Below are 27,458 nucleotides of genomic sequence, written 5' to 3' on the forward strand. Positions count from 1 at the left end.
TTGAGTTTCCTCATTTCAGGTATATAATTCTTCAGTTCCAAGAAATTTGTGATAGCCTCATTAGAAAATTTATCTGATTTGTCAACACGGTACAAGTGGTTAACCCAAAAACATTTGAGCATCTTTTGTTTGTTGCCAATCACTTTCTTTCAATGAGGTGGGCATACAGGTTTTCCTGTTTAAAATCTCAATCTGTTATTTTTCCTTTTCTTTTGATTTTTTTATAGTTTATTTAATTTTTTATCTTCTTAAACGGATTGATCAGTTAGTGCATCTGTTTATAATTAGCAAATGCTAATTATCCTTGTGGTATGTTAGTAATTTTTTCATAAGTAGGCAACTGAATCTAGTAGATTTGTAGAATAAATAATGCATGCTTTCTTTTTTTGTTTTAATAAATTTGCTTTATCATTTACTCTTAAACTTGAAAGGCATCAATAGCTATGACTAATTGTGGAAAATAAGGGCAATCCTCAATCCAATACATTCCTCCATTAATCTGTATTTCTTGCTTTGCTAATCTATGAGCTGTTTCATCCAAAAGTGTCCGATGTAATGTATTATGCATGACTTGAATTCTGCAAGTTTAACTCTTGCTTTTTCTATAATTAGACCAATGAGACGCATATAGGAGAAACATATCTTGTAATAGAAGAAAAGTTTTATAAGGTTCTATAGGTGAAGTTTTTTTTAAATGATTTAATAAAAAAATTAATAAAAATTTTAAACCAATAAATTAATAGAATTTAATGTGAAAATTAATAATATGTAAAAAAATTTATTAAAAATGTTTTTATAATTCAAATTTGATTGATACTTATTTAACAGTAAAAATTTTATAAATATTTTTATTAAAAATGTCTATCTAACAATATACATCAAAATTTATCAAAAATTTTTAAAATTTACATATTTGATCTATGTAATGAAATCTTTTAATTATTGATTTTTATTTTTGATTTCGATTTTGATTTAATTGTTTTTAGTTAAAAATTTCACGAAATTTACTTAAAAAACTTTATCTAAGTTTATTCATTGTAATAAAAGCATGCTTTTCTAGTTTGTATGTTGTTTTAAAGTATTTTAATTGTTGTTTCCATAGAGAGTTAGAGACCATTTATTTTTTAACAATGCTACATGCATTAAATTATATTGTAATCAAATGATACACTCATACATCTAATTTTATTTCAAAGATTTAAGTAAAAAATACTAAAAGAGAAAACAATAATTGGCAAATTTCTCCTTCACATCACATTAGTTTAAGTTGGAAGAAATTACTAAAATTGTGAGATATTGCGTTAACTTTCATGCAAGATGGAAGGTATGTGTGATTGAATTTAGAGTCAATTTGAATGAACGGATGATGAGATTAAAAATAATAATAAAAGTTACTATTATTGTGATTGAAAAAAATTTTATTGTAAATGCAATTGAAAATTTTTTTTTTTTTAAATTTATATTGAATAAATCTCATTGAGGTTGATATTTAGATTTAACTAATGATACGATGAGTTTAATTGCAGCATCCAAACCCTCCACTCAGTTGATACATATTGTATTGCAAGTACATGAATGAAATTAAACACAAGAGAAGGTTGATTGGCAAAAGGTTAATTGGTTTAAATACCATATCTCCAGACATACTGTTATTTCATGGATGGCCACTCTTGACAAACTGCCTATCAAACAAAAACTATGTAGGCATCCATAGTAATCTCAAGTGCATGTTTTGTCACGATATGAAGTTGAATCCAAAGACCATTTATTCTTCACCTGTACGTTTATTAACCAAATTTAGTTATAAGTGTTATAGCCATGTGGGATCAAAAGGCAACTGATTAACTAGCATCTGAAACTTGTTTGGAATGGTTTTATTTATAGAGTCTAGATTAAAAAAAAAAAGGAGTATTTGAAAGCAGACATGTGTATTACAACAATCTTGCATTTCATAAAGGATGTTATTCATTGTAAGCTTCAAGGAATTTAACACCTAGTTCATAATTATGTTATTCATTGTATCCAATAACAGTACCGAAATTATTTCCAAAAATATAAAAACATCATTTTTTTTTTGTTTTCAATAATTTCCTAAACTTTTTAAAATTTTATTTTCAATACTCAAAAATAAAAAACAAAAACAACTTATCAAACTTTTTTTTTTCAATTTTCCAAAAAAAAAAAAAAGAAAACGTTACCAAATAACTTGTATTGCTTTTATGAATAAAATCACATTTATTTATCTAAATAAAACTAAAATCTTTAATTTAATTTATTATAAACATGAATAAATCTCAAGTGCAATAGAAAAATCACAACCTAAGCTTACAATTAGTTCATATACTTAATTATCAATGGACACATAGGTTTCAAAAAATTTACTCAAATTTACATTAGAAGGAATTTATTAGAATATATAATATTGAAAAGATTTCTCGTTAGAGATTATTAAATTTCAAGTCTAATCAGTATAAACAAACTAATACAATAACAATTTTTGTGATTAATCAAAACCATAGTTTCTACTTTCTTTTTCAATTGTTTTTTTTACCATATGAAGTGAAAAACATATTATATATATATATATATATATATATGTAGAAACTCTCAAGTTGCTTATACTCTTTTGACCTTCGTATATCGACCGCCGTAAGCAACCAACGGCACCCTAAAGCACAAACCAACCTAAAACCAAAGCCAACCTTTAAATTAATTTATTTATTATTCGTGGCTTAATCGCGCGATCGGCGTTCGTAAAACCCAAAAAACCCTTACCTCTCGCTAGTCACCGCTCATCACCCAATTTGTCAACCTCTAGTTTGAAACTCTTTTAATATGTCGGCTTTGAAGGCGACGAAAACGACGGCATGCCTGGTGCTGGGGAAGCCGAGCCTTTGATCAGTTTTATAAAATGATGTGCTGCAGGTATCTTGATCATGAACATGAACCACACTGCACCACCCACAGTCAAACCGAGATTGAAACGCTTAAGTATTGTTGTCTCCTCTTTGGCACCGTCACTTATGAAACTAGCTTGGCTGTTGTTGCTATTGACGAGTTCATCAGCAGAAAGGCTTTGCTTGACAGAAAACATAGTGGGTTTTGACAAAATAAATTTGTTTGCGTGAGTAATCCTTTTAAGTTCAGCTACCATATTTATGCATTGGAGAGTCAAGATGAGGCACTTCAGTGGATAGACAAAATTTCTTTAGCCGTTTAAGTGATATTAAATAAATTGTTTCACTAAATAAAAAAGTGACTAATTCATTAAAAAACAAATAGTGACTGGATATCGGTGAAATGGATATGAAAACGACTGGGATATTTTGCATGCCTGGGGCGTGCCCAATCAAAACCCACCTTAACTGTGTAATTTGAAAAAGATTATCGTCCAATGGTTAAGGCCTTCAACAAAACTACCAAAGGACCATCTCTGTTTTTTTATCATGTTTGGCCTTTTCCAGCTACGTTGCCTACTATTTTTGTCTTCTCACTGAAAATTAAACCGTATTGCTTTAAAGAATCCAATTGATTCAAGCAAAATGTAAAGGAAATTGTATTGCAAAGCATTATTTTTTTTAATGTCATGAATTATATTTAAATTATAATGAAATATACAATATAATATTTAAACTTTAAAAATATCTGATTTAATACTTAAATTATAAATATATTGATTAATGTGATACTTAAAAAATAATTTATCTATCATATATCATCATTTATAATTAACACATTAAAATTTAATACCACATTAATTACAAATTTATAATTTAAATATCAAATTTTAAAATTTTAAAATTTAAATATTATATTAAATATTTCATTATAATTTATATAATAAATCATTCGTAATATATAATATATATATATATATATATATATATATTTCTTTCAATAACAACCGGAAATCAAATCAGGCCTGAACTTAACACCGCTTAGCTGGGCCTCTTCAGACTTGTGCATAGGCCTTAGGTTTGCTTATGGAAAAACTTAAATAAAGACTTGAGCTTCATCCCAAAAATTTACAAACTTGTGCGTAGGCCTTAATTCTACTTTCTAGCCCGCTTCTTCTTTTTCCCTTAATCGGTCAAAAATAATTTTCATCTATATTCTTGTAATTGAATTGAATTATCGAATTATTACTTGCTACGTAACAATGGCATCCGACTAAAGTATAAAAAACTATACACCAGGATTTCACTGCTCGTACAAGTTTTACGAGCCTAACCAGAAATGCTTTATTTGAGAACCATATTGTACCCAAATCATAGAAGTTGAACGGCTGCAATTGCTGGAATTTTCTCCCGCAACTTTTGTGTTACAGCAACTCTAACAGTCATGACCCCTGCTGCAGGACCCGTGATTCGAATTTTCACTATTGGCTCCTCAATGGCAACTAATTCAAGAGATCCACCCGCTGCCCCAACCAGGTACGGCCTAATTTCTTCAAGTACCTGACATAACATATAAGTTCACAAAAAGTTAACATTTATGCCTAATTTCTTCAACTACCTGCCATGATACACAATGCATGAAATTTATATTTAATACCAATGATTAAACCCAACAAAGTGAGAAAAGACACCCAGCAAAGTTTACAGAAAGAGTACCAAATGCCTATAAATAGAAGCCAAAACAGTTGAATCAACAATCAAAATAATGCTGTACTTTGATTAAGGATTAAGCCAAATGAAAGGAACGAGAAAATTAAACAAGGCGGTACAAACTCTATCATCCATGGATATCTAACTTCTCATCAAAGCACTTAAGGTTTTGATTTCGACATCTAATTTGATTTCAACAACAGAAACAAAGGTTAAGCAGCCGAGACTTAACTAGTAAAGAAACATAAGTAGAACCACTAAATAAACCAGACATACGGATATACCCAGTTACAATCATTTAGGTAAAATGGCGAATGCCCAATTCAAGCAATATATCAGGGACAGATAGGTGTTAAACTTTAAATAAGCGATCATCAACAGTTAGCCTAAAAAGTAGAAATAAAGTTACTAATTTTGTGAAGATGAACAATACTAGGGTAATAATATTCAGGAACCCATGAAAAGTTGGAATCAGGAAAAAATAAAATTGAAAAGAATGTTGACTTGGCTGACATAGTGTGATTAATTAATCTACATAAATTATTGATATATGATGGTTAGATTTAAAAAGATATAATAAGGTAGAAAATAAACATATTTTTCATGTTTGGCAACTTAATGGAAGAAATGAAAATTTGTTTGCCTAGGGATTTGTAATCATTACTGCAAAGTGTTGCTTAGTTTCTTCCAATGGTACTCCTTCCCTTACAACTCTAACAACTTATGGATGGATTAGAAACTTGTTCTCAAGACACTAATATTCTTTCGTCTTCAACACTAAAACCTTAGGTGTTATCCCCCAACCAGAAGAAGGAGGGGAAACGTTATTATCAAAGAATTCAAACAAATCTGGAACTATGGGGCTTATTTCCATGTCTACATCCACAAATCCTCAAGATTAATTTCCTAGCCTGTTGGTTTCATTGATTTAGCTTGTATTCAGAAAAACAACAGATCCCTTATTTCATCATATTGGCTTACTCTCTCAATTTTTTTTTCCTAGTTAGTGAAAAGTTAAAATATAAAGCAAAAGGCAGCGCTCCTTTATATGCTAAGAATGCAAGGAGGACATAAATTTTAAGAGTTAATAAGGCTGTCGTGTAATTACCTTCTCAATATTTTCTTCATTCAGCTCAAGGCCAGTTTCTTCATCAGTTAATGGTTCCACTGCAACAATTTCAGGTATCTTTTCCATTAAACGTTTCTCAATACCCATCTTCATTGTCATAACAGAACTCGGACATGAGCCACATGCCCCTTGTAGCTTCAGCCACACAACATTACCTTCAATCTCATGTAATGCCACATTCCCCCCATCAGCAATGAGATATGGTCGAACTTCATCCAACACACTCTCAACATTCTCTGCTGTTAGCGGCAACTCCAAGGCTGAATCAGGAGTGGCCACAGCCTTTATAACTGCAAGAAATCAAATCAAGGCAAGCTCCTTAAGATTCAGAACACTTTTCAAAAAGAAATAGGAAGAAGATATTTGGCATCTCTACTTCTCTAAATCAAATCGGCATTTAATTACTCAAAAAATATTAATAAACAATGGGATATGCAGATAAACTAAACATCTAATTCTAGAAAGCAATAAACCGAATTCTTAACATAATCATTAGCAGTATCAAAGGAAGAAGAAATAAATTATAGATAGAGCAATAGCAATCAATTGTATATCGATAAATAAAAGATTGAAAAATAAAAAGAGCCAGCTCCAACTATGCTATTTAGGTCAACAGTGCTAAGATTTCAACATTCAAGCACTTTTTTCTCTAATTAAACAGAGGTAACAGAGTTCAAAATTAACCTAAAATTACAATAAACGAATCGAAACGCACGAAACTGACCTCGCCTACGGGTGAGAGCAGGTGATCGAATCCGCACACAACGCCATGAGCTTCGCCGCGCCGGATTACGCCCTTTTGCGAGCAAGACGCGGGTACCAAAGAAGTTCGAGGGCTGGGCGAATCGGAAATTACCATTAAAATCTTGAAAATTTGAACCAAATTTTAAGAAAAATAAAGGAGAGAGAAACGAACCTTGGTAGTTGTGGGACGACAAGAGGAGGGTTCTAGGGTTTGATGATGGCTCCCGCAGTAATATGTTGGGCTAATAACCACGGCTTGCATTTCCAAATCAAATATATTTGATTTGGACGGATAAAAGAGAAATAATAGCAATCAAAGAAGTATGCGATTGATCACTCTTTCGCTTCTGAACTTCGATTTTCCGTTCTTTCTGATGGATTTCTAGTTGGGCGCGTTTTAGGCTACGTTTGGCTGCAATCTGCGATTGAATTTATCTTGTCGTGATAGGTGATTGTGAGGTGGGGATAATATTTGAAGCTTTTCAGTCCTCGAAGCGCATCCTGACAAAAGCCCTCGGCTAAGCTCTTCAAAATTAAAATATTCCTTTTTATTTTTTTAAATAAAGCAGAAAGAAAACCACACGAATATACCAAAAAAACCGAACAAGAAAAAGAAATGTGAACTTTTGAACTGTGACTGGCCTGAGGGAAAAAAAAAGTTTTCAACTGTGGACAAGGGGCGACGGTCGGTGGGCTTCGGCCCTTGTCCAATAAAATGTAGACATTGAGTTAGGGTAATTAAAAAGGGCCTTATTCTTTACTCAATAAGAAATTTTTTTAAAGTCTCTTATTTTTTAAAGGGTTATGCTTTGATAAAGTCTAATTATAACATAAGTCATTATTAATTTATTTAGTATTATTATATGTTATTAATGGAGTTTATCTTTTACCATTTTTCTTATCTTTCTACCTCTTCACTCATGAGTACCCAACCAAATAAAAAATCTCTTAGTGGGATTATCTTTCCACCTTTCAAACAAAAAATGTTTCATTCTTTAAGAATAATATTAATATACACATACTTTCATTGGTTTGATTGTATATTATATTATATTATATATATATATTAAGTATATACTTGTAGTAATGATAGATATGGATTGTCCTTCACAAAAAGAAAACCTAGAACCTCTGATTGCTTTTGAAAATTTTTTTTATTACGTTATGAATGTTGTTTTATGATTTGTTCTTTAATAACATTTACAATGCAATATAAATATTTTAATCACGTATCCAAATGAAGAATTAATAATTCATTATTTTTGCACGTTAGAATTTTTGAACATGAACATATTAATGATGAATTTCTTTATCTACATATTGGACAAAAATACAAGCAACGTCTCAATGTGTTACTCATGAACTCTCTTCTTCTCCTCTCTTCCTCTCTCGCTATATCTTCTCCAGTTTCCATCTCAATACTCACAGTTCTTGGCGTTGTCGCTGCCCTTTTAGCCGCTGCCGCCTCAGCTACAGCCAACTTAGACATATTCCTATGAAGTTCAGCATTAAGTGAAGCCAAGGCAACTTCTGTTTCAGATTTTCTCTTTTTAAGCAACTTCAACTCCGCCTTTGTTTCCTCAAGCTCAGCCTCAAGCTTCTTTAAGGTATCCACAACCCCTTGCTGGTTACTCTCATGATCAATCTTCTTTAAGGCCGTTTTCGAGACTTGGTGAAAACCAGTTAATCTCTTGGCTAGGAGAGCGGCTGTAAGTGTAAGGCTTTGGAGTATACATCTGTCCCACGAGAAGCCCCTCACCAAAGACTGCAACGGCTTCTTTGACACATGGAAAAGGGCGGGTAGTGTCAACGTTGGAGCGATAGTCTTTGGGTGGCTTCGGATACGGAATTGGGGCTTGGGTTTTTATTATTTTTAATTATTTTTTAAATATATTTTAATAATTTCTCTTTTTTTAATTTTTTCCTTAGAACACTAATTTATATTTGTTTGTGATTTTATACTTTAGTAGTGAATGTCTAAAATAGATTTTATTAAAAAATTCACATTATTTTCATTAAATTAAAAAAACAAATATATTAATTATAATTATTTTAAATATCATTTTAGCGAATGCTTAATAATTAACATTTCTCTAATTAAAAAAAAACAATTAACATTTCTCTTGTATATAGTGTATTTTTATTTTATATAAACAATTATAAATTATAAATTTTTATTTGTTATTATTTTTATTTTAATTTCTATTAATATAAGAATAGAAGGGATTATTAGAAACCAAAAGTAAACAATTTTTTTTTTTCAATTTAAGAATTTAGAAATTTATTTTTTAAAAAATACGCATGACCTTAGGCTAAGTTCAAGAAAAAGAAAATATCGGTAAATAAAAAAAATGCCCCTTTTTTTTTGGTTTAAAAAAAAGAACTGCCCCGTTTCACCGACATAAAAAAGTTAAAATATTTTTCAACTGTAAAAATTTGACTTCGTAAAAGGAAGCGTATTATTGACGCGAGGTTTCTTTCTATACCATAGAGATTTCTCTTTCTGTTTGGCCTGTTTTTTTTTTTCTTCTGCCACTCTCAGACTCTGCACTTTCTTAAAGTTTCTTTCAGCGCAAGAAACACACTCTCTTTGGAGATCTTCAATGGCTCCCAAAAAGAAGCCATTGAAGCAAGGCAACAGAAAACCTACTGCATCATCGAAAACCAGCCAAGCGTCAGCGTCGGCTCCGCGCCTCCAGATATCGGCCGAGAACGAGAACCGACTTCGTCGACTCTTACTGAACTCCGGCCATTCCTCCCAATTTCAAGGTGATCCGAATCCGGTCCAAGATTCTCACTCCAAGACCCAAAAAGCAAAAAAACTTAAAGCCGTTTACGAGAAGCTTTCTTGTGAAGGTTTTTCAAACGATCAAATTGAGCTCGCTCTTTCTTCTCTCAAGGTTATATTATTTTGTTTTATTGTACATTCTGCTTATATAATTTAATTATTATTATTTTTTACAAAAAAAATTGTATTTTCTCAATTTTATACTATTATCTTATGAATATATTGACTGAGCAGTTGACATATTATTTTTTTTTAACAAAAAAATTGAATTTATTTTTTTTTCAATTTAATAGTATTTTCTTGTGACTATATTGATTTAGCAGTTGACATAAAAAAATTGAATTTCCTTTTTCAATTGACATCTTATTTTTTTCTTACAAAAAATTTGAATTTTTTTTTTTCAAATTTATCGTATTTTCTTATGAATATATTGATTGAGCAGTTGACATCCTTATATTGAGTAGGATACTGCTACTTTTGAGGCTGCTCTCGATTGGTTATGCTTAAACTTACCTCGTAACGAGCTTCCTTTGAAGTTTACTAGTGGAATTTCTTTGCATTCAGATGGAGGTATGGTTTTCTAATACATTTAACAATTGCCTGGTGTTTCTAGGTAATAATGTTTGTATTACGTGATGTGTCATGTCAGGAGGGCCTGTCAATGTTATATCATTTAAACAAGAAGATTGGACTCCTTCGGTGGATGCTTCGACAAGGATAAAGGAAAACTTAGTGGGACTTTCTGTTAGAACCAAGGGGAGTGCTGATGAGGATTCCGTAAATACATGCCAACCATCTCAAGCAGATTGGATTAGGCAATATATGGAACAACAAGAAGAGGTAAGCGAACAGAATGAACTGTTTCTGATATTGTTTTTGATGGTCTTTGCTGTTTGGATTAAGGATCTATTTAATTGAATGTATTTTGCCATTGTTGATATATATATATATATATTAAATTTGTTTAAAATGGTTTAGCGAATAGTTTATGTCTTCAGGATGAATCCAAAACTTGGGAAGATGAAGCAAGTGATGAGGGTTCTACCAAGGAGGTATTTCAAACTTTTTTTTCTCCTTTCTCTCTGTTTTAGTATATATAAAATAATTAAAGGTGCATGAGTAGAGTAACAAGAGCTCTTTTCTCTATTTGTTTGCCTGTGTGTGTTTGCTGTTTGGCTGTGATGAAGGTAGAGATGTAGTGAATAGTAAAAGGCTTGTGCAAATTTCTTTGCATGGATTCAAAAGGAGAGCCCTTTGGATTTGCTGTACTTTGCATTTTAGTGACAGGGATTAAATTTCTCGTGTGTTCACTTTTTTTGGATGATGGCATGTGTTTACTATATCTTGTTAGGGCATGGAAAACTGGTCTTGATTGCTTAATTTGGTTGTAGAGTCCCACTTGGTGAATAACATTTCAATAATTTTTATTTCTCTTGATGCTGCTTCTAGAATTCATTGTGCACTAGTTTTGTTTCCTTTGTCATTAAATTTTACCCTTTTACATAAGAATGGTAAATGGCTATGTATTTGTAAGTTTAGACTTGAAAATCAACTTCCTCTTTTTTTTCCCCCCTTCAGGATAGATGCTAGATATAAGCTTAGTTACTCCTTTCGACAAGGTTTATTTTCATTCTTATGCTATTTTTAGGTCTCTGGACCAAGGCCTTATGATGTTATTGCGAAAGAATACCATGCAGCACGATTAGAAGCTACAAAAGCTAAAGAAAAGGGGAATAAAAAAGGCCAGGAAAAGGCAGGCAATATAATACGCAAACTCAAGCAGGAGTTGTCTGCTTTAGGTCAACTTTAGTTCCTTCTTTTATTCATGTTAAAAGATTTGTCACTTGATATCTTCGAATGAGTTGTTTCATTTTCTGAACAGGATTATCAGATGATATTTTAGAATCAGATTTTTTGCATGAGCGAGCATCTGCATGTGTGTCTGAGGACATGTTCAATAGTTCCATTCCTGAAGAGCACCCTGAGGTAATATCTTTAGGTGATGAAGAAGGCAATTCAGCAGCCTCTGTTATGTTTTTGGACGAAGCAACATGCAGTGTAAATGATACAGAGTCCTCTAATGAGTTTTCAACCAATTCTATTCCTTCTCTCTTACCTGCTCAAGGAAAAGGTGTATCAGAAAATATGTTAGAAGATGTGGAGATTGGTGATTTCTTCTTAGAGGATACTTCAGTTAATGATGCTTTGCCTCCTGAAGTATTGAAATTGCAGAAGAAAGAAAAGATGAAAGAATTATACAGCGAGAAAAATTTAGAGAAATTGGATGGAATCTGGAAGAAGGTAATATACAAGATGCAATGATCTTGTGAGGTTAATATTACTGAGGGTTGATGGTAACGCATTTTCGGTACTTAGTATGTATTGCCATAACTTGTGGTGTGATGAATGTATAAAGTTATTTAGTATGATTCCTGATTTAATTTTCAATTTCATTATAGTGCCATATTGATCCATTTCCAAACTTCAAATATTTGATTTTTGGTCTTATTATATTTGAATTTGTTGTGACTTCTTTTTTGATGTGATCTAAATAATGACAGGGAGAGCCAAAAAAGATTCCTAAGGCTGTTCTTCATCAATTATGTCAAAGATCAGGGTGGGAGGCTCCAAAATTTAATAAAATGCCTGGGAAAGGTAAAAGTTTCACATATTCTGTTAGTGTGTTGCGTAAATCTAGTGGAAGGGGCAAGAGCAGAAAAGCTGGGGGGCTGGTCACCTTTCAGCTTCCTCATGAACAAGAAGCTTTTGAATTTGCTGAGGTAATTGTTTGTCTTATGCTTTATGCTGATAATTTGAGATACAATGATTAAGAACGTTCAGTGCAATGCTATTGGTGTCTAACAGATTAGAAGATGAACATTTTGAGGAAAGTTCTTAGTTCCTACATTCACTTTGTACATCCTACGAACTTGGCTGCATAACTATCCTGCTATTGTTTAATGTGGATATATACAGATGCTCATATACATGCTTATGCTGCATGCAAGATAACAAATACAAAGCATGTATTTTCCTTCAAGTTAATGCCATAATGGTAAATTAAAACTTCTACCATGTTTGGTGGTATTTGTTCCTCAAGATTGATCAACCATAGTTTTTAGTTTTTCCTCTTCTAGAACAGTAGCGATGGACTTGAAATATTTTTTACTAGATTGTCTGAGGATTGTCAGCATTTTTTTTATCGGATATAGGGTAGGTACTGAAAACTAGTTTAATTTCACCCTTCTTTAATATCTTTATGAATAAATGGTCTCAGATGCTCAGTAAACATAATGTTACCAGCTCTAATGACCTTCTCTTTTTCCTTTTTGATAATTATTATTGTTATTATTAGTGATGCGTGAAATAGCTTCTAAGTTCCAATCAAATTCTTGCCTGGTATGATGGTTGATAGTTCTTATGTAATGGGTATACGACTGAAGGTGAAGTTGTTCCTTTTTCTTTCTTCTCTAGTTAGTACGTGTGACTTATGGATAAAATATATTCAAATGTTTATTTAGGTGCTGCTTGTATTTTTTCTACAGGATGCACAGAACAGAGTTGCAGCATTCGCTCTTTGTCAGTTGTTTCCAGATCTTCCTGTTCAACTTGTAGTCACTGAGCCTTATTCTTCTCTCATTTTTCAATGGAAAGAAGGTGATAATTTAGACACCAATTTTTTTATTCAGAGATGCAAAATAACTCTTTGAAACTTTGTTTTATTTATGCAAATGTGGTTATGGCTTCTTTTCTGATATTGTGCTTAATCATCTTTCTTTGTCCGGTTCAGTTCATTTGCTTTGATGTCTTTATCCATACAACATGAGGGCTAAAAAAGGATATTTATCAGACTGCCAAAAGCAAGTTGCCACTGTTGTTAACGTTTCTTAAAATATTTGAATACTTTCAGGGGAACCATTGACCAAAATAGAAGACAGCGAGGAAGATCGAAGGGCTGGTTTTGTGGATCGGTTATTGAATGCTGATGATTCCAGATCAAAGGCTTCTAGTGATGATATGAATGAATCTGCTGTAGATAAGTTCCAAAAGCCCTTCATTGAAGGAAATAAAACATCGAGTTCTGTTGTAGCTGATCCAATAGCTGAAAGTATGTTCTTTTATTCTATTTTGATGCATTTATAGTAAATTGTTTTGCCAGATTTGCTGCTGATACGGAATATGAAATGGTTTAGGCTTTTTAACCCTATGGTTTTCAATGTCCTATCTTTTTTCTTCATTTTTTCTCTTCTTTCCTCCAAAGGACATGCTTTTTTTATCCATCCCCGAAAGAATTTATGCAGAATAGTTAGAATTGAATGGGAACTGTGGTGGATAATTCATTCATGAAATTATTTTGATATTGTTTGTGGAACTCTGAACGTGCAATTAAATGAGGAAATACAGGGTAAATTGCTATGAAGATCTTAGACGAGTATAATTGTTTAATTTGAGCTGAAGGATAGTGGTACTTTGATTATGGGATGGTAATAACCTAATGATGTCTTCAATTTCACACATGTCATATCTTAGGGAGAAGCCATGCGAAAGAAGTGGAAAGTTTGTATTTGAGACAGGAAGAAGAAAAGAGAAAGCAGACACATAAATACAAGGTTGGTGCATTCTTATTGCTCTCTCTAAGGAAAATGGTCATTGGATAAACTCATTGAGCTTTTAGTATAAACTATATATGTATTTGTTTTTCCAATTGCTCCTTTGTTGCTATTGTTTCTTTATAATTGCATCTCATTCGAAGTTTGGCTGGGGGATCTGATGGTTTTATCACGTTGAAGCAACTTAAACTTATTATTTGCTAATGAGTATTATGAAGTTTACCAGCTTATTTGTGTGCAACGTACACTGGAGAACAGAACTAAAATGTGTTGGAAGCTTTGTGGTTTTCTTGTTCTTCCATTGTATAAAAATTTTAGCGCTTGCTGAAGTATAACGTGCGATAATTTAGTTTAGCTTTGTATTGTTGGACAAAGGGGGGGACGGGGTTTTACATTTGATAACCTGCTTCTGTTGCATGAAATATATGAAGAAGATTGTGAATCTTAAGGCAATCTCATTATCGATAATCTGATATGTCAGAATTTGCTGATGAATGTATGCCAAGAGATTACTACGATATGATATTTGTTGTAGATTTTCAACCTTCCACATGCAAGTCTTGCTGTAGTTTTTATAGCTAGACGTATATAATTCTTAAATCTAAACTTATGGTGGCTTGAGGATGCTATTTCAAACTTGATACTCGAGCGATTGTATGAGCCTTATATGGTCTACTGTGTAATCTTTTTTGTGATTAAGGTAATATCACTCTCAATTAATGTTCTCGTTCATGTTGTTGAGCATATTATGTTGTTCATGTAAACATGATGCCTATTCTTGTAATAATGCTCCTTACCATGCAATGGATTTGGCTGTTGCTGTTAAAAGTTTTATACTTGTTTTTCTTTTCAGGAGATGTTGAAAACTAGAGCTGCTCTTCCTATTGCTGTGTTGAAAAATGACATTTTACAGCTGCTTAAGGAGAATAATGTTCTTGTTGTTTGTGGTGAAACAGGATCTGGAAAAACTACTCAGGTTTAACTTACATATTTTCCTTGTTTTGGGCAAAGCATTATGTTTGATGTGTCTCCTTGACCTGCTTAGACTGAATTTCATGTTTTTGGTTGGCTTATTGCATAATAATTTCTTTGCTCTCTCCTTCTAAAAAGCAGCCTTATGTTTTTCATTCTCTGAATGTAGGTTCCTCAGTTCATATTGGATGATATGATTGAATCAGGACAGGGTGGACATTGTAATATCATATGCACGCAACCAAGGAGAATAGCGGTGGGTGAATACTAATGTTTGTTGCACCTTTCTATGAAGCCTTTTTTTGGCCTTTCTTGCTGCTCTGTTACTGTTTCTCATGCTTTTCTTTCAATTACCAATCAAAAGTTAATTCCATTCACCTGTCTCCTTTATCTTCTCCCTTATCTTCTCTTTGAAGTCCTAAGATGTTTGTGGATGACTTAAATGCATTATGAAAACATGATTAAAATAGAAGAAGTTTGGTTCTATTTTCAAAAAGAAAATAACATGTTAAATGCAAATTGTAATATTAGTGTGTTTAATTTCTGTTAAGTTATAATAATATTATTTATCTATGTGAAATTTTGTAGAATGGATATGAAGTTTTTTAAAATGTCTGTTCCTCTAGAAACTAGAGCGAAGAATTCTTGGTAGCATATTACCTCTGATAAAGTTGAATGCATCAAGTATGATGTTGCAACTAGAAAATTAAAGTAATATATGTTTTCAGCTGAGCTTATTATTTTAGTTTATCAAGTCACAGTCTTGTCTGTTAGTGCTTTGTTGTAAATTTCATTTAAGCTTTCATATAGATATGTATCTATATCTATATATTTGGTAAAAGTACCTTGTGGATTATCGTATCATATTGCAGGCAATTTCTGTTGCAGAGCGAGTTGCTGATGAGCGTTGTGAACGATCTCCTGGTTCTAATGGTTCTTTTGTTGGATATCAAGTTCGTCTAGACAATGCAAGGTGTTCATGTGCTTATCTAATTGGTTGCTAGAGTTTTAAGAATGTTCTAATTTCGTTTACTTTTCATATGTCTAGAAAGTAGTAAATATAGTTGTGATTTGCTGTTACAAATGCAGCTGCAATGATGAATTCTGTCCATATGCTGTATGCATAAAACTTTTTCTTTATATTTCTTGATTTATGCAATCTATTTCGTGTCAGATTGATTGTGGTTTGAGCAAGTTTTTCTAAGCTCACAATTTACGGGTTACATGAACAGTTTATGTACAATTTTATCATGTTTACTGATTTTGCAAAGTGCATGATGGTTTACTGAAGATTAGGGAGGCTTAAGATGCTTTTAAGGAGCTTAAAAATAGTACCTTTGATTTTCTGCCTCCTCTTGTCAAATTCTTAACGGTGCTTAAAGTGTTCTTTAACGTTTAGACGATGCTGAGATTTCATTTATGTTGATTTATGACAATGTTTCATTGTCTTTTGAATTGCTTTGTCATTCCTTAAGGTGACAAATATTGTTGCTATTAATTTTTTTAAGCTTCTCCTTTCTCTTGCTATATTGTACGTGTTAACTATGTTTTTGTAGAAAATAGTATTTGCCGGTGTAGCCCACTTGATGTTTTCACTTAATAGAGGGCTATTTTTAATTTAGTTCTCAAAAGACTACTGTGATTTTTTTATTTTTTTGCTTAAATAACAAATTTTCCTTCTTGCTTATGCTGTATTTTCTAGGAATGAGAAGACAAAGCTTCTCTTTTGTACAACTGGTATTCTTCTGAGGAAACTTGCGGTAGGCCCTTGTTGTTTACAATCTGTTTTGAATCTATTGTAACTAATGTCAGCCTCAATTTTGTTAGATTTTAGTTTTGATCATATAAGATTTCGCTTAATAATGATGACAGCTTAATAATGTTATATGCTTCTGTTAGTATGAAGACTTATTAATCTGTTGGGCATGTTCTGTTTTTCTTCAACATGCTCATCTTTGTGATGAACAATATGTTGCTGGTATCTTTTATTAAAGGAAGTAGTAATTTGTTATGAGCTTATAGCTAAAGTTTATGCAAGGTATATGCTGGATTATCAGAATATATTTCATTAACTTGTTAGTCATTACTTTAAACATATGCTTGGCCTCTTAAGCTGTTTCCCATCTTCCTAATTCCATATATGCTAAAAGAGTAAAAGTAATGGCATAGATATAAGAGTAATGATTTTATAGACTTGATTTTATGTACTGTTTTCTTTCTCCCAACCACAGTCAGACTGCTGAAATGTGATTCTGGAACAGTGCATCTATTTGCTAAACTAGAGAACCCTTGCTAGTTTTTGACATTTTCACCAATAGCTGCTGTCTGTGGAAGTCTTACATGAATATATTAATTTGAAGATTCCATGTGGATGATTTAATTCTTTATAAATATACAGAAACTTTTAATTCATATTAGATTACGTTTCTTTGAGTGAGGTTATTGCAATACATGTTTTGTAAAATTAGCATTGAGGCAACTTCCCATACGAAATTACATTATGCTGTTTGTTGTTAATCTCCTTTTCCCCTTAGCTTTCCTCCTCTTGTTTATTGTTTCAATATTCTCAGGGGGATAAAAGCTTGACTGGTGTTAGTCATATCATAGTTGATGAAGTACATGAACGGTCTCTTTTGGTAAGTGAATGAATTTGAAGTTCAACTATGGTTAGTTCAGGTGGATTCTTTTATGTGTCATTGGGCAAATAAAAAGGATTTTTTTAAACCTATGGTGTGTATGTTCTCATTTGGTTTACAAAGTCCTTCAGTGATTGACACTCAGCAGGGTTTTTTAAATGAATTAATTTGCAGCACTTCATGCAAGATATTTTATTTGATTTTGAGTTCTTGGCTCTGAAAAAAGGGTTAACAAAGTATCTCATCGGACAGTTGTTGAGATCATTTGTAACAATCAAAAGTTCTTGCCATTAAAAAAAAGTTGCAAGTTCATATCTGAAGGGCTAGTCAAATCATGAAAAGCATGTGGGGAGGAGCAATCTACCCACAAGGGAAATTGCTGTTCAATGCTATATTATTTTTTGAGAGTGGAGCAGTATCAACTTTTACAAATTTTAGTCAATACTGAAATATACAAATCCAACTTTGCTAAATGAATCTGACTTGTTTCTTTTTCCTCACAGGGTGATTTTCTACTCATTGTTTTGAAGAATCTGGTTGAGAAGCAATCTGCCTATGGCACACCCAAGCTGAAAGTTATTCTTATGTATGTGTATTTTTAGTTCTGTAATAGTGTATGTGTTACTCATCACTCGTGGTTGTGTAAGCTTGTCTTGACTTCCATCTCAGCCACACCTTTTTCTCTTGGTTTTTGAATTATGCTATGAATGTTTAGGTCTGCAACGGTTGATTCTGATTTATTCTCAAGATATTTTGGGCTTTGCCCGGTGATTACTGCACAAGGCCGGACACATCCGGTGACAACTTGCTTTCTTGAGGATATATATGAAAGTATCAATTATCACCTTGCTTCAGATTCTCCTGCTTCTCTAAGATATGAAACAACCACAAAGGACATGGTAATTAAAATTTGGTTTCATATTATTCTGACTGGGTGTTAGCTAACTGCTTCTCGAATCTGGAGCTGAAAGAAAAAAGTAAATGAGTATGTGATAGCTATGTGATCAGTCACATGCCTCGCTGCACTTATAAAACCAGCTAAGTGTAGGTGTGCCAATTATTAGATTTAGTGATGCTTTAATTATTTCCTCCAATTTTGAAATTTCTTCCCATTGTCAACATGTGTTGTTAGCTAGCTTTTGCATTTTAAGCATAATGTACAAAATGGAGCTTTAAATCACCCGTTTGATGATTTTGATGATTTATGAGTATGATATCTTGGTTTCTGTCATCATGCAAGTAATGAAGTCTTGCATTCTGCTGCAGAGTGGTCCTGTGAACAATCGTAGAGGAAAGAAAAATCTTGTTTTGTCTGCATGGGGTGATGATTCCCTGCTTTCGGAGGACTATGTAAATCCAAATTACAATTCAAGTAGTTATCAATCATATAGCGATCAAACACAACAAAATTTGGTAAACTCTTTTAGCTCAAATGGCATGTTTTCTTCTATTTACCTCGATGATTGGATGAATAACAAACTTACAACTTTTTAACACAGAAAAGACTGAATGAAGATGTCATTGATTACGATCTGCTTGAAGACTTAGTCTGTCATGTAGATGAAACATGCGATGAGGGTGCTATACTCATCTTTTTGCCAGTAAGCTGTCCTAAGTACTTTGATGTGGTCTATACTATACTTCTGGATTTTCCTATTTTGATATTAGTTTGATACATATTCCATGGCATAACAGGGTGTTGTAGAAATTCACACACTGCTTGATAGGCTAGCTGCATCTTATCAATTTGGACCATCTTCTGACTGGCTTTTGCCTCTACATTCATCAATAGCATCAACCGAGCAAAAAAAGGTTTTTTTAAATCCTCCTGATGGCATACGTAAGGTAGGCTTCTTCACTCGTGTTTGAGATTTTCATTTGCTATCATAATTTCAACCCTAAGATCATTTAACTTCTTTCAATATATTTCAATTTTCCAGGTTATTATAGCAACGAATATTGCAGAGACTAGTATAACAATTGATGATGTGGTCTATGTGATTGACTGTGGAAAGCATAAGGAGAATCGTTATAATCCTCAAAAGGTTTGCGTTTATATTTATTTACAGTTTAGTAATCTTCATTTTGTTGATGTTTATGTTGCATGAGTGCAGATGTTTAGAGCCAGGCCTATTTCGGTGTTGTTAAGCAACTGCTGGTAAAAAAGTTTGGCTGAAAGAATCTTAGGCTTCTAACTGTTGTTTAGCTCTATTGATATAAATCATTTTCTAATTTTACTATGAAAACCAATTTTATATTCATAAAGTTCCAATATTTTGGCTATAGAATATCTGTGTATTTGCATTCTATATCGACTGAAGGCAGGTTACAGTCAGATCAACTGGCAGTCCATGTCAATCTAGGAAGCTTATCCTAGATGTCATGCTGCACATCTTCAGTGGTTAATAACGTGTCTAAGTTTGTAGTAAAGTCCTACATGAGTATTAAAAGAAAGAAAAAAGCTTCAACTGGAGTAAACATCATCTGGTTGCTAGGTTCAAGGACTGAAAATGCTATGGTTTCTGCTTTTGTTCTTCGCTTAAGTTGTTATGACCCACCAATACAAAGTTGGGAAAAGACGGGTAGTTGGTAATGCTTATGTATATTGGAAAAACATGGAGGGCTGAAAGTTTATCATTTTTTTTTATCTTCTCTTTTTTGGTTCTCTACCATAAACCAATATCAGATAATGAAAAAGAAAAAGAAAAACAGTTCTAATTTTAGCAAATGAGAGTAGAAATTTTAGAAGAGAATGCTATTGTCAAGCATCTTACCCCAATCATAAGTGAATCCTTGTCTGTATGCATGAATTCCTTCTATTAAGTCGTTGGTTATGCGCTTGATTTTTCTTAATTGTTGCTGTAGAAATTATCAAGCATGGTTGAAGATTGGATATCTCGAGCGAATGCTAAGCAGAGGAGAGGAAGAGCTGGCCGTGTTAAGCCTGGAATTTGCTTTTGCTTGTACACACAACATAGATTTGAAAAGCTCATGCGTCCATATCAGGTAATTTCTCCTTTAGGAACATATTTATTTATGTGCTTATAACTAGGCTGGAAATTATAACTTTAACTTATTTATTGCTTTGATTATTGCCCCAAATCTTATCTATTTTTTCTTAATTATAATCAAGGTTCCTGAAATGCTTCGGATGCCTTTAGTAGAGCTTTGTTTACAAATTAAGCTACTTAGCCTCGGTCACATAAAGCCTTTCTTATCCAAGGTACAAATACATCTTTACAGCAAATATATCTTGTAATCGTTTTATTTTTCTAAATTATTTTTTACTTAAAATTTTTTTTTTTATTTCAGGCTTTGGAACCACCCAAGGAAGAAGCTATGAACTCTGCCATTTCATTGTTATATGAGGCAAGTTTCCTTCATTTGATCAATAACTGTGACGTATGGTAATTGACTGATTAAGATTTTGGGCGTGATTTGTGTTCAAGGAAGAAGCACTTAATTTAGATTTTTCCTTTTGTCATGACCCCCTGTTGTCTTTTATTGCTTGATTAAGATTTTTGTTATCCTATCAGCCTACTTAACTGGCATTTGTGAATACTTGGACTTTGCAGAAGAGGACCCTAAAATAATTATAGTATACTAGTTACTGCTTTATTTGTTGTTGGTAGTTGGGAAATATGATTGCCTATGAGTTTATCACTAGATGATAACAGGAGCTTATTTTTCAGGTTGGTGCTGTTGAGGGAGATGAAGAGTTGACTCCTCTTGGGCATCATTTGGCAAAGCTTCCTGTTGATGTATTAATTGGAAAGGTGCACTGTGCATATCGTATATTTTATTTCCACTATTCTTTTGGCTGTAGATGTTAATATAATCACTATGGCTTGCACTTCATTTAAAAAATTTTCTGAGTTTGTAAATGTTTTATATGATATCTTCTTACTACATCTCAAAATGTTTAAACTCATTCTTATGAGCTATTTTTTTTTTTTCTAAAAATGTAATTTATTACAAACAAAACTTATGCCTATTGTGATATGCGTGCTATACATTTGTGTAGCAAGAATTGTTAGAAATTAATTTAATATGCCCCCAGATAGAAGGATCGGTTATGGGACATAAGTACAGAGCAAAAGCATTTTAAAATAGTGCAAACATAATAAAATTGAACCTAGATTTTAAATTAGGGTTTCTTTGTCAAAAGTAAAGGAGAGAAAGTGCCAAATATGAAGATTTTACATGGACTTTGAGTCAGTTTAGCTTGCTGTAGAGTGCTGCCTTTTGTTTGCCTGAAGTTCTTTGAATGAAACATGATGAGCATATATAGTTTTTTTCCTCCATGGATGCACAAATCTTTCAATCATTTGTTGCATTAGACTGCTAAAGAACTTCCATTGGACCAGAGTTTACTAAATTGTTTCTGGATGAAGTGCAGATGCTGCTCTATGGTGGAATATTTGGTTGCTTATCGCCTGTCCTATCAATCTCTGCGTTTCTCAGCTATAAGTCTCCATTTTTGTATCCAAAAGATGAGGTTCTTTATTTCTATACTAAGTTTATGTTGTTCTTGCTTTCAGAAAAGGAAAAAGTTGCATGACTAGCACTTTTTTGTTTTTATATTACAGAAGCAAAATGTTGAAAGAGCTAAATTGGCTTTATTAAGTGATAAGCTCGATGAATTAAGTGATTCAAATGTTGCTGATAGGCAGTCTGATCATTTGCTAATGATGGTTGCATATAGGAAGTGGGAGAAGATTTTCCGAGAGGTTAGTGAATGATTGTATTGGTTTTTATTAGCTTTGTAAGGATGAGTAAATTAGTATTTTCTGTAAGTATTGGATTTCAATCCCCTGAAGGTGGGAAAAATGAAAAGAGAGGTCAACTTACCATCTTAAATGCATCATGCCATGTTCAAAGTACTATACTTGCTAAAAATTTGGTGTTGATAAATATTAGGGATAGAAATAACCTCTTCAACTAATCAGCCCCTATTGCCAGAAATGGTGCATAGGATGTGTAATTTCAAAGAAATTATCACACCAACTTCTACAACCCCATACTTCTTTCCCATTATCAACTCTATTGATCAAATACCTCCTGACTTTATCCTCTTGATCCTTTTTTACGAAGTTGATAATGCTTGTTTTTATTTATCTGCACCTTTGTCAATTTTTTTTGTCCTTTGTTTTGCTTTTTAATCTCTAGTTGACCATATGCTAATCAACAACTACAAAAAAAAGTTTGCAATGCTAGAAGAGTTTGACTTGTTTGGTAAATGGCACCCTGATTGACCTGCACTTCGATATTTAGAACCCTTATCCTTCGGCATTGAGACGAAGAGGGAGTCTTGTTTTGTTTCTGGAGTGATTGCAGTTCTCTCTATATACCATGATCTGTTTAATGGATTTGCATGAGACATGTTATGGTGGCTCTTCAAACATACCACTTATTTGTGAAATTTCTATCCTTGCAGAAAGGAGTAAAAGCTGCCCAGCGGTTCTGCAACATGTACTTTTTAAGCAGTTCGGTTATGTACATGATAAGGTTTAGCTTTTACTTTTCTTTCTCTTTTTCCCCCCTTACGGGAATTTTTGGCCTTTTTCCTATCATTCGGATGATAACCCACCCTTTAGCTGTTATATTTTGTCTGCGACATCTATTCTATTTTTGTCATTTTATGAATATGGAATGAATTCTCCAAAATACAGATAATACTTCAGAGTCTTGTGCAAGTTCTTAAGTTGTCAATATGAACAGGATATATTGTGTTCTTGCTAGTGGTATCTTTGCCAATTTGCAGTTACAAAATATGTCACTATATGTGTTTCTACCTATTTGTTATTATGTATCTTCAGTAGCTATTATCCCTTTGGAGATGCCACTTGGAAGGGAAAGGAGTATATTGCTCCTATCATATTTGCCATGGCCCTCCATCAAGGGAGTCAAAGCTAGCAAGTCACTGTGATAATTGCTTCTTCCTTTCTGGCCCTCCATGCTGCAGGGATCACTGGGTGGTTGAGGGGTTGTTGATTTAGATATTTATCAAATTGCTTACCTAAAATATCCCAGTAAAACCATGGTTCGTATATATGTCAAAAGATAACCATTTAAATCATGATAATATCTGTTCAAATAATTATTTTGTAGCTTTTGATTTTTTTTTTTTTTTTGAATTTGGCAACTAATCTTGGTCTTTTGACTTGTTATTTTAAAATTTCAGAGACATGAGAATACAATTTGGAACACTGCTAGCAGATATAGGATTCATCAATCTTCCAAAGAATTATCAGGTATGCTTCCTTTGATTCAATTGATATGACTTTTATGCTATTTGATGTGGTATATGTTTTGTCCTTATCTTACAGACTGGGGGTAAAAGGGAGAATCTTGATGGTTGGTTTTCTGACTACTCACAACCATTCAATATGCATTCACATCATTCAGCAGTTGTGAAGGTAATTATGAACATAAGTTTTATTCATTGTGTGAATTGTTCACATTTTAGTGCTACTTTTGCAGTTTTGCATCTCTCTTATGTTATGGCTGAGGTTATGTTTTGGTCTTTATTCACTTCATTTATCTGGATGATATTTTGTCCATTTAGAACTTTATTTGCAATATTTATTCTTTGCGGGCAATCTTTGCTCTCTTAGTTTCATTTATACCTTACCTGTGTCATTTATTATGGGGCTATTAGATGTTCAGTTAGATATTTGTTCCCAAGGGGAAGTCATATATTCTCTGTGTGTAGTAGAGGCTTAGAGCCATCCTGTATACTTGCCACTTGTAAACGGGGCACCTTTATTATTATTATTATTATTATTATTATTATTATTATTATTATTTGTTTTGTTCCTCTCTTTGGATATCACTAGAGTTTCGTCTTGTTTTCTTGAATGCTATATCTCAATTTTCCTGTGAGTTTACATATTTATAAAACCAGCTTTCTCGTGATGTGTGTTTGATGCTCTGAGAAGGGGCTTGAAATATCCAAAGTTCCTCCAATCATGATTTGAGCAGTTATTGATTTTCTTTTTGACACTTATGATCATTATCATGTGCTGTTAAGTGTTATTGTTTGCTTACGAGGTGTGTGTAGCGAAGGATGATTAAAACCATGTAACTGCATCTTATTGAGACATAATTCTAATATTATCTTTGAAGGCAATATTATGTGCAGGTTTATATCCTAATGTGGCTGCCACTGAGCTGGGCATTGCTGAAGTAGCTCTCAGTAGACTTAAACACAGTCCAGCATCAAAGGGTCATCCAGTCTGGTATGATGGAAGACGAGAGGTTCATATACACCCTTCTTCAATCAACAGTAGCTTGAAATCCTTTCAACATCCATTTCTTGTCTTCCTTGAAAAGGTATGTACGCTTCTGGCTAATGGATTTTCTTCTTTAATCTTCTGAATTTTCTTCTTTCTCTAATCAATGAATAATTCTTATATTCATACATGATATACGTAGGGCTGATGAATCATTGCATGGCCATTTCCTGGGGAGCTGTAGAACTATCCTAACATAGGTTAATGCGAAGGATTAGCTTTTTTTCTTAAAAATGTCCAAATTTTATTCGATTCTTGAAGTTGGTTGTTATCATGTATAATATAAATGTAAGAAGTTTCTTGAATGTTGATAAGCATATGCTGTTCATAATGTTATCTGAAATTTTTTTGTTTGCTCTTTGCTTATTGAAATTGGTCTTGTTCATAATGTTTGTTATTGCACTTGTTTGTTTGATTTGGCACATAATCTTCGTGTTGTACAATTTTAGCATTTCTGATAATTAAGAATAAGCTAATCCAGACTTAAATTATGTGTTGCAATATAGAGGGGGATGTTCTTCTTTAGGTTCTTATGTCGTGTTTAAGATACCCATACAAGGATTATCTTTATGCTTATTCTAGTTAAGAATTCTGGGTTTCTGTTTGGTATCCACTACTAGATTGGAGATTTCTTAGGAATCTCAAAATGGTGAAATCACTTTTACCATTTGTAAGTCCCCTTTTCCCTTCGACCATTTAAACTTTTCCTTGATTAAAAATGGCAAGAAAAAGAAAAACTTCTTAGGAGCTAGCTTTGTATGCAATTTGCTATGGATTGCAATCTAATTTTGACATTTACAGGTTGAAACCAACAAGGTATTTCTGCGAGATACTACAATCATATCTCCCTTCTCCATTTTGCTGTTTGGTGGCTTAATTAACATTCAACATCAGGTATTTTCTGTAATCCTTAGTGGCCATAAAATAAGTGAATTTCTTCTGCTTATGCTGTTAAATTTGATGAAATCATATGATGATTTGTTCCATCTTTGACTTATCTTTTGCTTTCATGTCTCATTCAGAATTTCAAAACCATTTTAAGTACCCTTAGGGTGTATTATACTGTCTTTGATATTCTACAATGCTAATATATACATTCTCTAAGATTTATGGTAAACAACTCAAAATCAGTCCTTTATTACACTTATTGTTATACCACCTAAAGCTTTCAAAAATCCCTGGTTACACGCTGATGAACCTGTCCGCTCCACTACTCTATTATTTCACTTTTTAATTCTAACTCTTCTCCATGACACTCATGGCAAGTGAAACAAACCCTGAAAATGAAGCTTATAGTTTCCTGTTAATTTATACTCCATTGTTATAGTATCATTCTTGAATCGAATAGTACTGTTCCATCCTTTCAAAACTTTGTTATATCTGATAGTCCTTATCAGTATGTAGTTTCTTGTTCGCGGATTAACATTTTTTCTTTTATAGTCTGGATTGGTTACTATAGATGGATGGTTGAAGCTGACAGCACCTGCTCAAACTGCTGTCTTGTGTAAGGAACTTAGATCAGCTCTTCATTCAATTTTAAAGGAGCTGATTAGAAAGCCAGAGGTATGGTTGTGTGTGATTATTTATAGTTTAGTTGTCTTCTTTCAATTGCTTAGAATTCGAAACTTAGTATATGTGAATGTGTGCAAAAGCCTAAAACAGTCGAAGGGTAAGAATAAGGTTCTTGGTGTGTAATTTTTTTGCAGTTTATTTGTGCTTTAAATGAATTTTCAATGCCAAACTAATAATCCAAATGTTTCATAGTTCACAAACTTGGCATGCAAGGTTGGTTACTTGAGCTGCTTTATCTAAACATCAATTGCTGCTATTTTTAATGTCTCCCATTTGGTTATCATCTTTCCTTGACGAATCTTGTGCCTGTAATGATGCATAACTTATTCCTTTTTTTTTTTTTGGTTATTTCTTGTAGAATGCAACTATTGTAGATAATGAGGTTGTCAGGTCAATGATAAATTTGTTGCTAGATGAAGACAAGCCCCCAAAATAGTTGAGCACTATAGGTATGCGATCATGCTTTGAGCTTCATAATTTAGCTGGAGAATATATGTTGCGTTCTCATCCTGACTTGTTGCTTCGTTTTGCATGATAGTCTTTCCTGTTGCAGTGGCTGAGCTCGAACTTGCATCAAGACACACGGTTGTGTAACTTATTGTTCAAGGATGCTGCCTGCCTGAATTTGGAGGAACTGGGAAGTGATGTTTGTTTTCATTGGCAGTGCAGGCTAAGTTCTTCAAAGAAAGCATCGGGTTTACTGAATGCATGGTCTTCAAAATGACGTGATGACAGCAAGGTTCGAGTACAAAAATTCGCACTCCTGGCAAGAATTTCATTTATTATCATATTTCTTCTGCGTCATCGGTAATAAGACCGGCTCTGGACTTCATAAGTGCCTATATAAGATTAAGATTTTGGAAATTACAATGTCAAATATATAAAGGCTTAAGATTATACCATGAAACTACTTTTTTTTATGCTTACAGCTTAATCTCATATTTGGCTGTCGGAGTGAATTTTCTGAAACGAAGCATGAAAAAAAAAATTGCTGAATTTTGCATGTAGGTACGATTAACTTACATTTAACAAAAAAAAAAAAATCGCGTCTATCTGCAAAGGAAAGGTTTGGAGTTTGTGGTTAGAAGTGGGCGAAAAGAACAAT

At 32.9% G+C, this 27,458-nt stretch overlaps 2 protein-coding genes and 1 pseudogene across 15 annotated transcripts; 1 reads left to right on the top strand and 2 right to left on the bottom strand.

Moving 5' to 3' along the window:
* Positions 1-4,090: 4,090 nt before the first annotated feature.
* LOC111298192 (nifU-like protein 2, chloroplastic) lies at positions 4,091-7,076 on the bottom strand. Of its 2 annotated transcripts, XM_022892930.2 has the most exons (5): positions 6,653-7,075; positions 6,461-6,572; positions 5,892-6,026; positions 5,716-5,774; positions 4,091-4,457 (listed from the first exon to the last, which is right to left on the bottom strand). In XM_022892930.2, the coding sequence occupies exons 1-5, from the start codon at positions 6,740-6,742 to the stop codon at positions 4,269-4,271; spliced, it is 585 nt and encodes a 194-aa protein (XP_022748665.1). In that variant the 5' UTR covers positions 6,743-7,075; the 3' UTR covers positions 4,091-4,268. The 2 variants fall into 2 exon arrangements, with proteins under 2 accessions (XP_022748665.1, XP_022748664.1); XM_022892929.2 differs by having other exon boundaries at positions 5,716-6,026; positions 6,653-7,076.
* Positions 7,077-7,743: 667 nt separating this feature from the next.
* Positions 7,744-8,345, bottom strand: LOC111298433 (uncharacterized; annotated as a pseudogene).
* A 644-nt stretch (positions 8,346-8,989) lies between these two features.
* Positions 8,990-27,292, top strand: LOC111298193 (RNA helicase family protein). 13 transcript variants are annotated; one of them, XR_016328834.1, is made up of 36 exons: positions 8,990-9,380; positions 9,733-9,838; positions 9,918-10,108; positions 10,267-10,320; positions 10,917-11,067; positions 11,151-11,569; positions 11,830-12,048; positions 12,814-12,925; positions 13,179-13,376; positions 13,799-13,878; positions 14,732-14,854; positions 15,020-15,106; positions 15,723-15,823; positions 16,553-16,610; positions 17,421-17,486; positions 17,990-18,072; positions 18,202-18,385; positions 18,753-18,899; positions 18,986-19,087; positions 19,182-19,331; positions 19,427-19,531; positions 20,352-20,492; positions 20,620-20,709; positions 20,799-20,855; positions 21,179-21,262; positions 21,886-21,984; positions 22,076-22,216; positions 22,924-22,994; positions 23,452-23,529; positions 23,671-23,740; positions 23,816-23,905; positions 24,615-24,821; positions 25,583-25,675; positions 26,222-26,344; positions 26,712-26,802; positions 26,892-27,292. XR_016328834.1 is itself a non-coding variant. In XM_089745655.1 (35 exons), exons 3-34 carry the CDS (start codon positions 10,091-10,093, stop codon positions 26,787-26,789), a joined length of 3,801 nt encoding a protein of 1,266 aa, XP_089601781.1. In that variant the 5' UTR covers positions 8,990-9,380; positions 9,711-9,838; positions 9,918-10,090; the 3' UTR covers positions 26,790-26,802; positions 26,892-27,292. The 13 variants fall into 13 exon arrangements, 6 of the variants coding, with proteins under 6 accessions (XP_089601781.1, XP_022748667.1, XP_022748668.1 ...); XR_016328835.1 differs by having other exon boundaries at positions 24,631-24,821; XR_016328833.1 differs by lacking the exon at positions 23,452-23,529 and adding an exon at positions 24,924-24,981 and having other exon boundaries at positions 24,631-24,821.
* The last annotated feature ends 166 nt before the right edge of the window (positions 27,293-27,458 follow it).

This window comes from Durio zibethinus, chromosome 16 (genome assembly GCF_047325235.1).
Source record: "Durio zibethinus cultivar Kanyao isolate XHJ-2024 chromosome 16, ASM4732523v1, whole genome shotgun sequence".
Taxonomy (NCBI): Eukaryota; Viridiplantae; Streptophyta; class Magnoliopsida; order Malvales; family Malvaceae; genus Durio; species Durio zibethinus.

Coding starts and splice junctions, on each gene's coding strand:
- LOC111298192 (XM_022892929.2), bottom strand. CDS start 6,742: ATGCAAGCCGTGGTTATTAGCCCAACATATTACTGCGGGAGCCATCAT. Junction 6,573..6,652: donor GTCGTCCCACAACTACCAAG/GTTCGTTTCTCT, acceptor CGATTCGCCCAG/CCCTCGAACTTCTTTGGTAC. Junction 6,027..6,460: donor TGCTCTCACCCGTAGGCGAG/GTCAGTTTCGTG, acceptor GATTTCTTGCAG/TTATAAAGGCTGTGGCCACT.
- LOC111298193 (XM_022892932.2), top strand. CDS start 9,084: ATGGCTCCCAAAAAGAAGCCATTGAAGCAAGGCAACAGAAAACCTACT. Junction 17,487..17,989: donor TACATGAACGGTCTCTTTTG/GTAAGTGAATGA, acceptor TTTTCCTCACAG/GGTGATTTTCTACTCATTGT. Junction 18,073..18,201: donor AAGCTGAAAGTTATTCTTAT/GTATGTGTATTT, acceptor ATGAATGTTTAG/GTCTGCAACGGTTGATTCTG.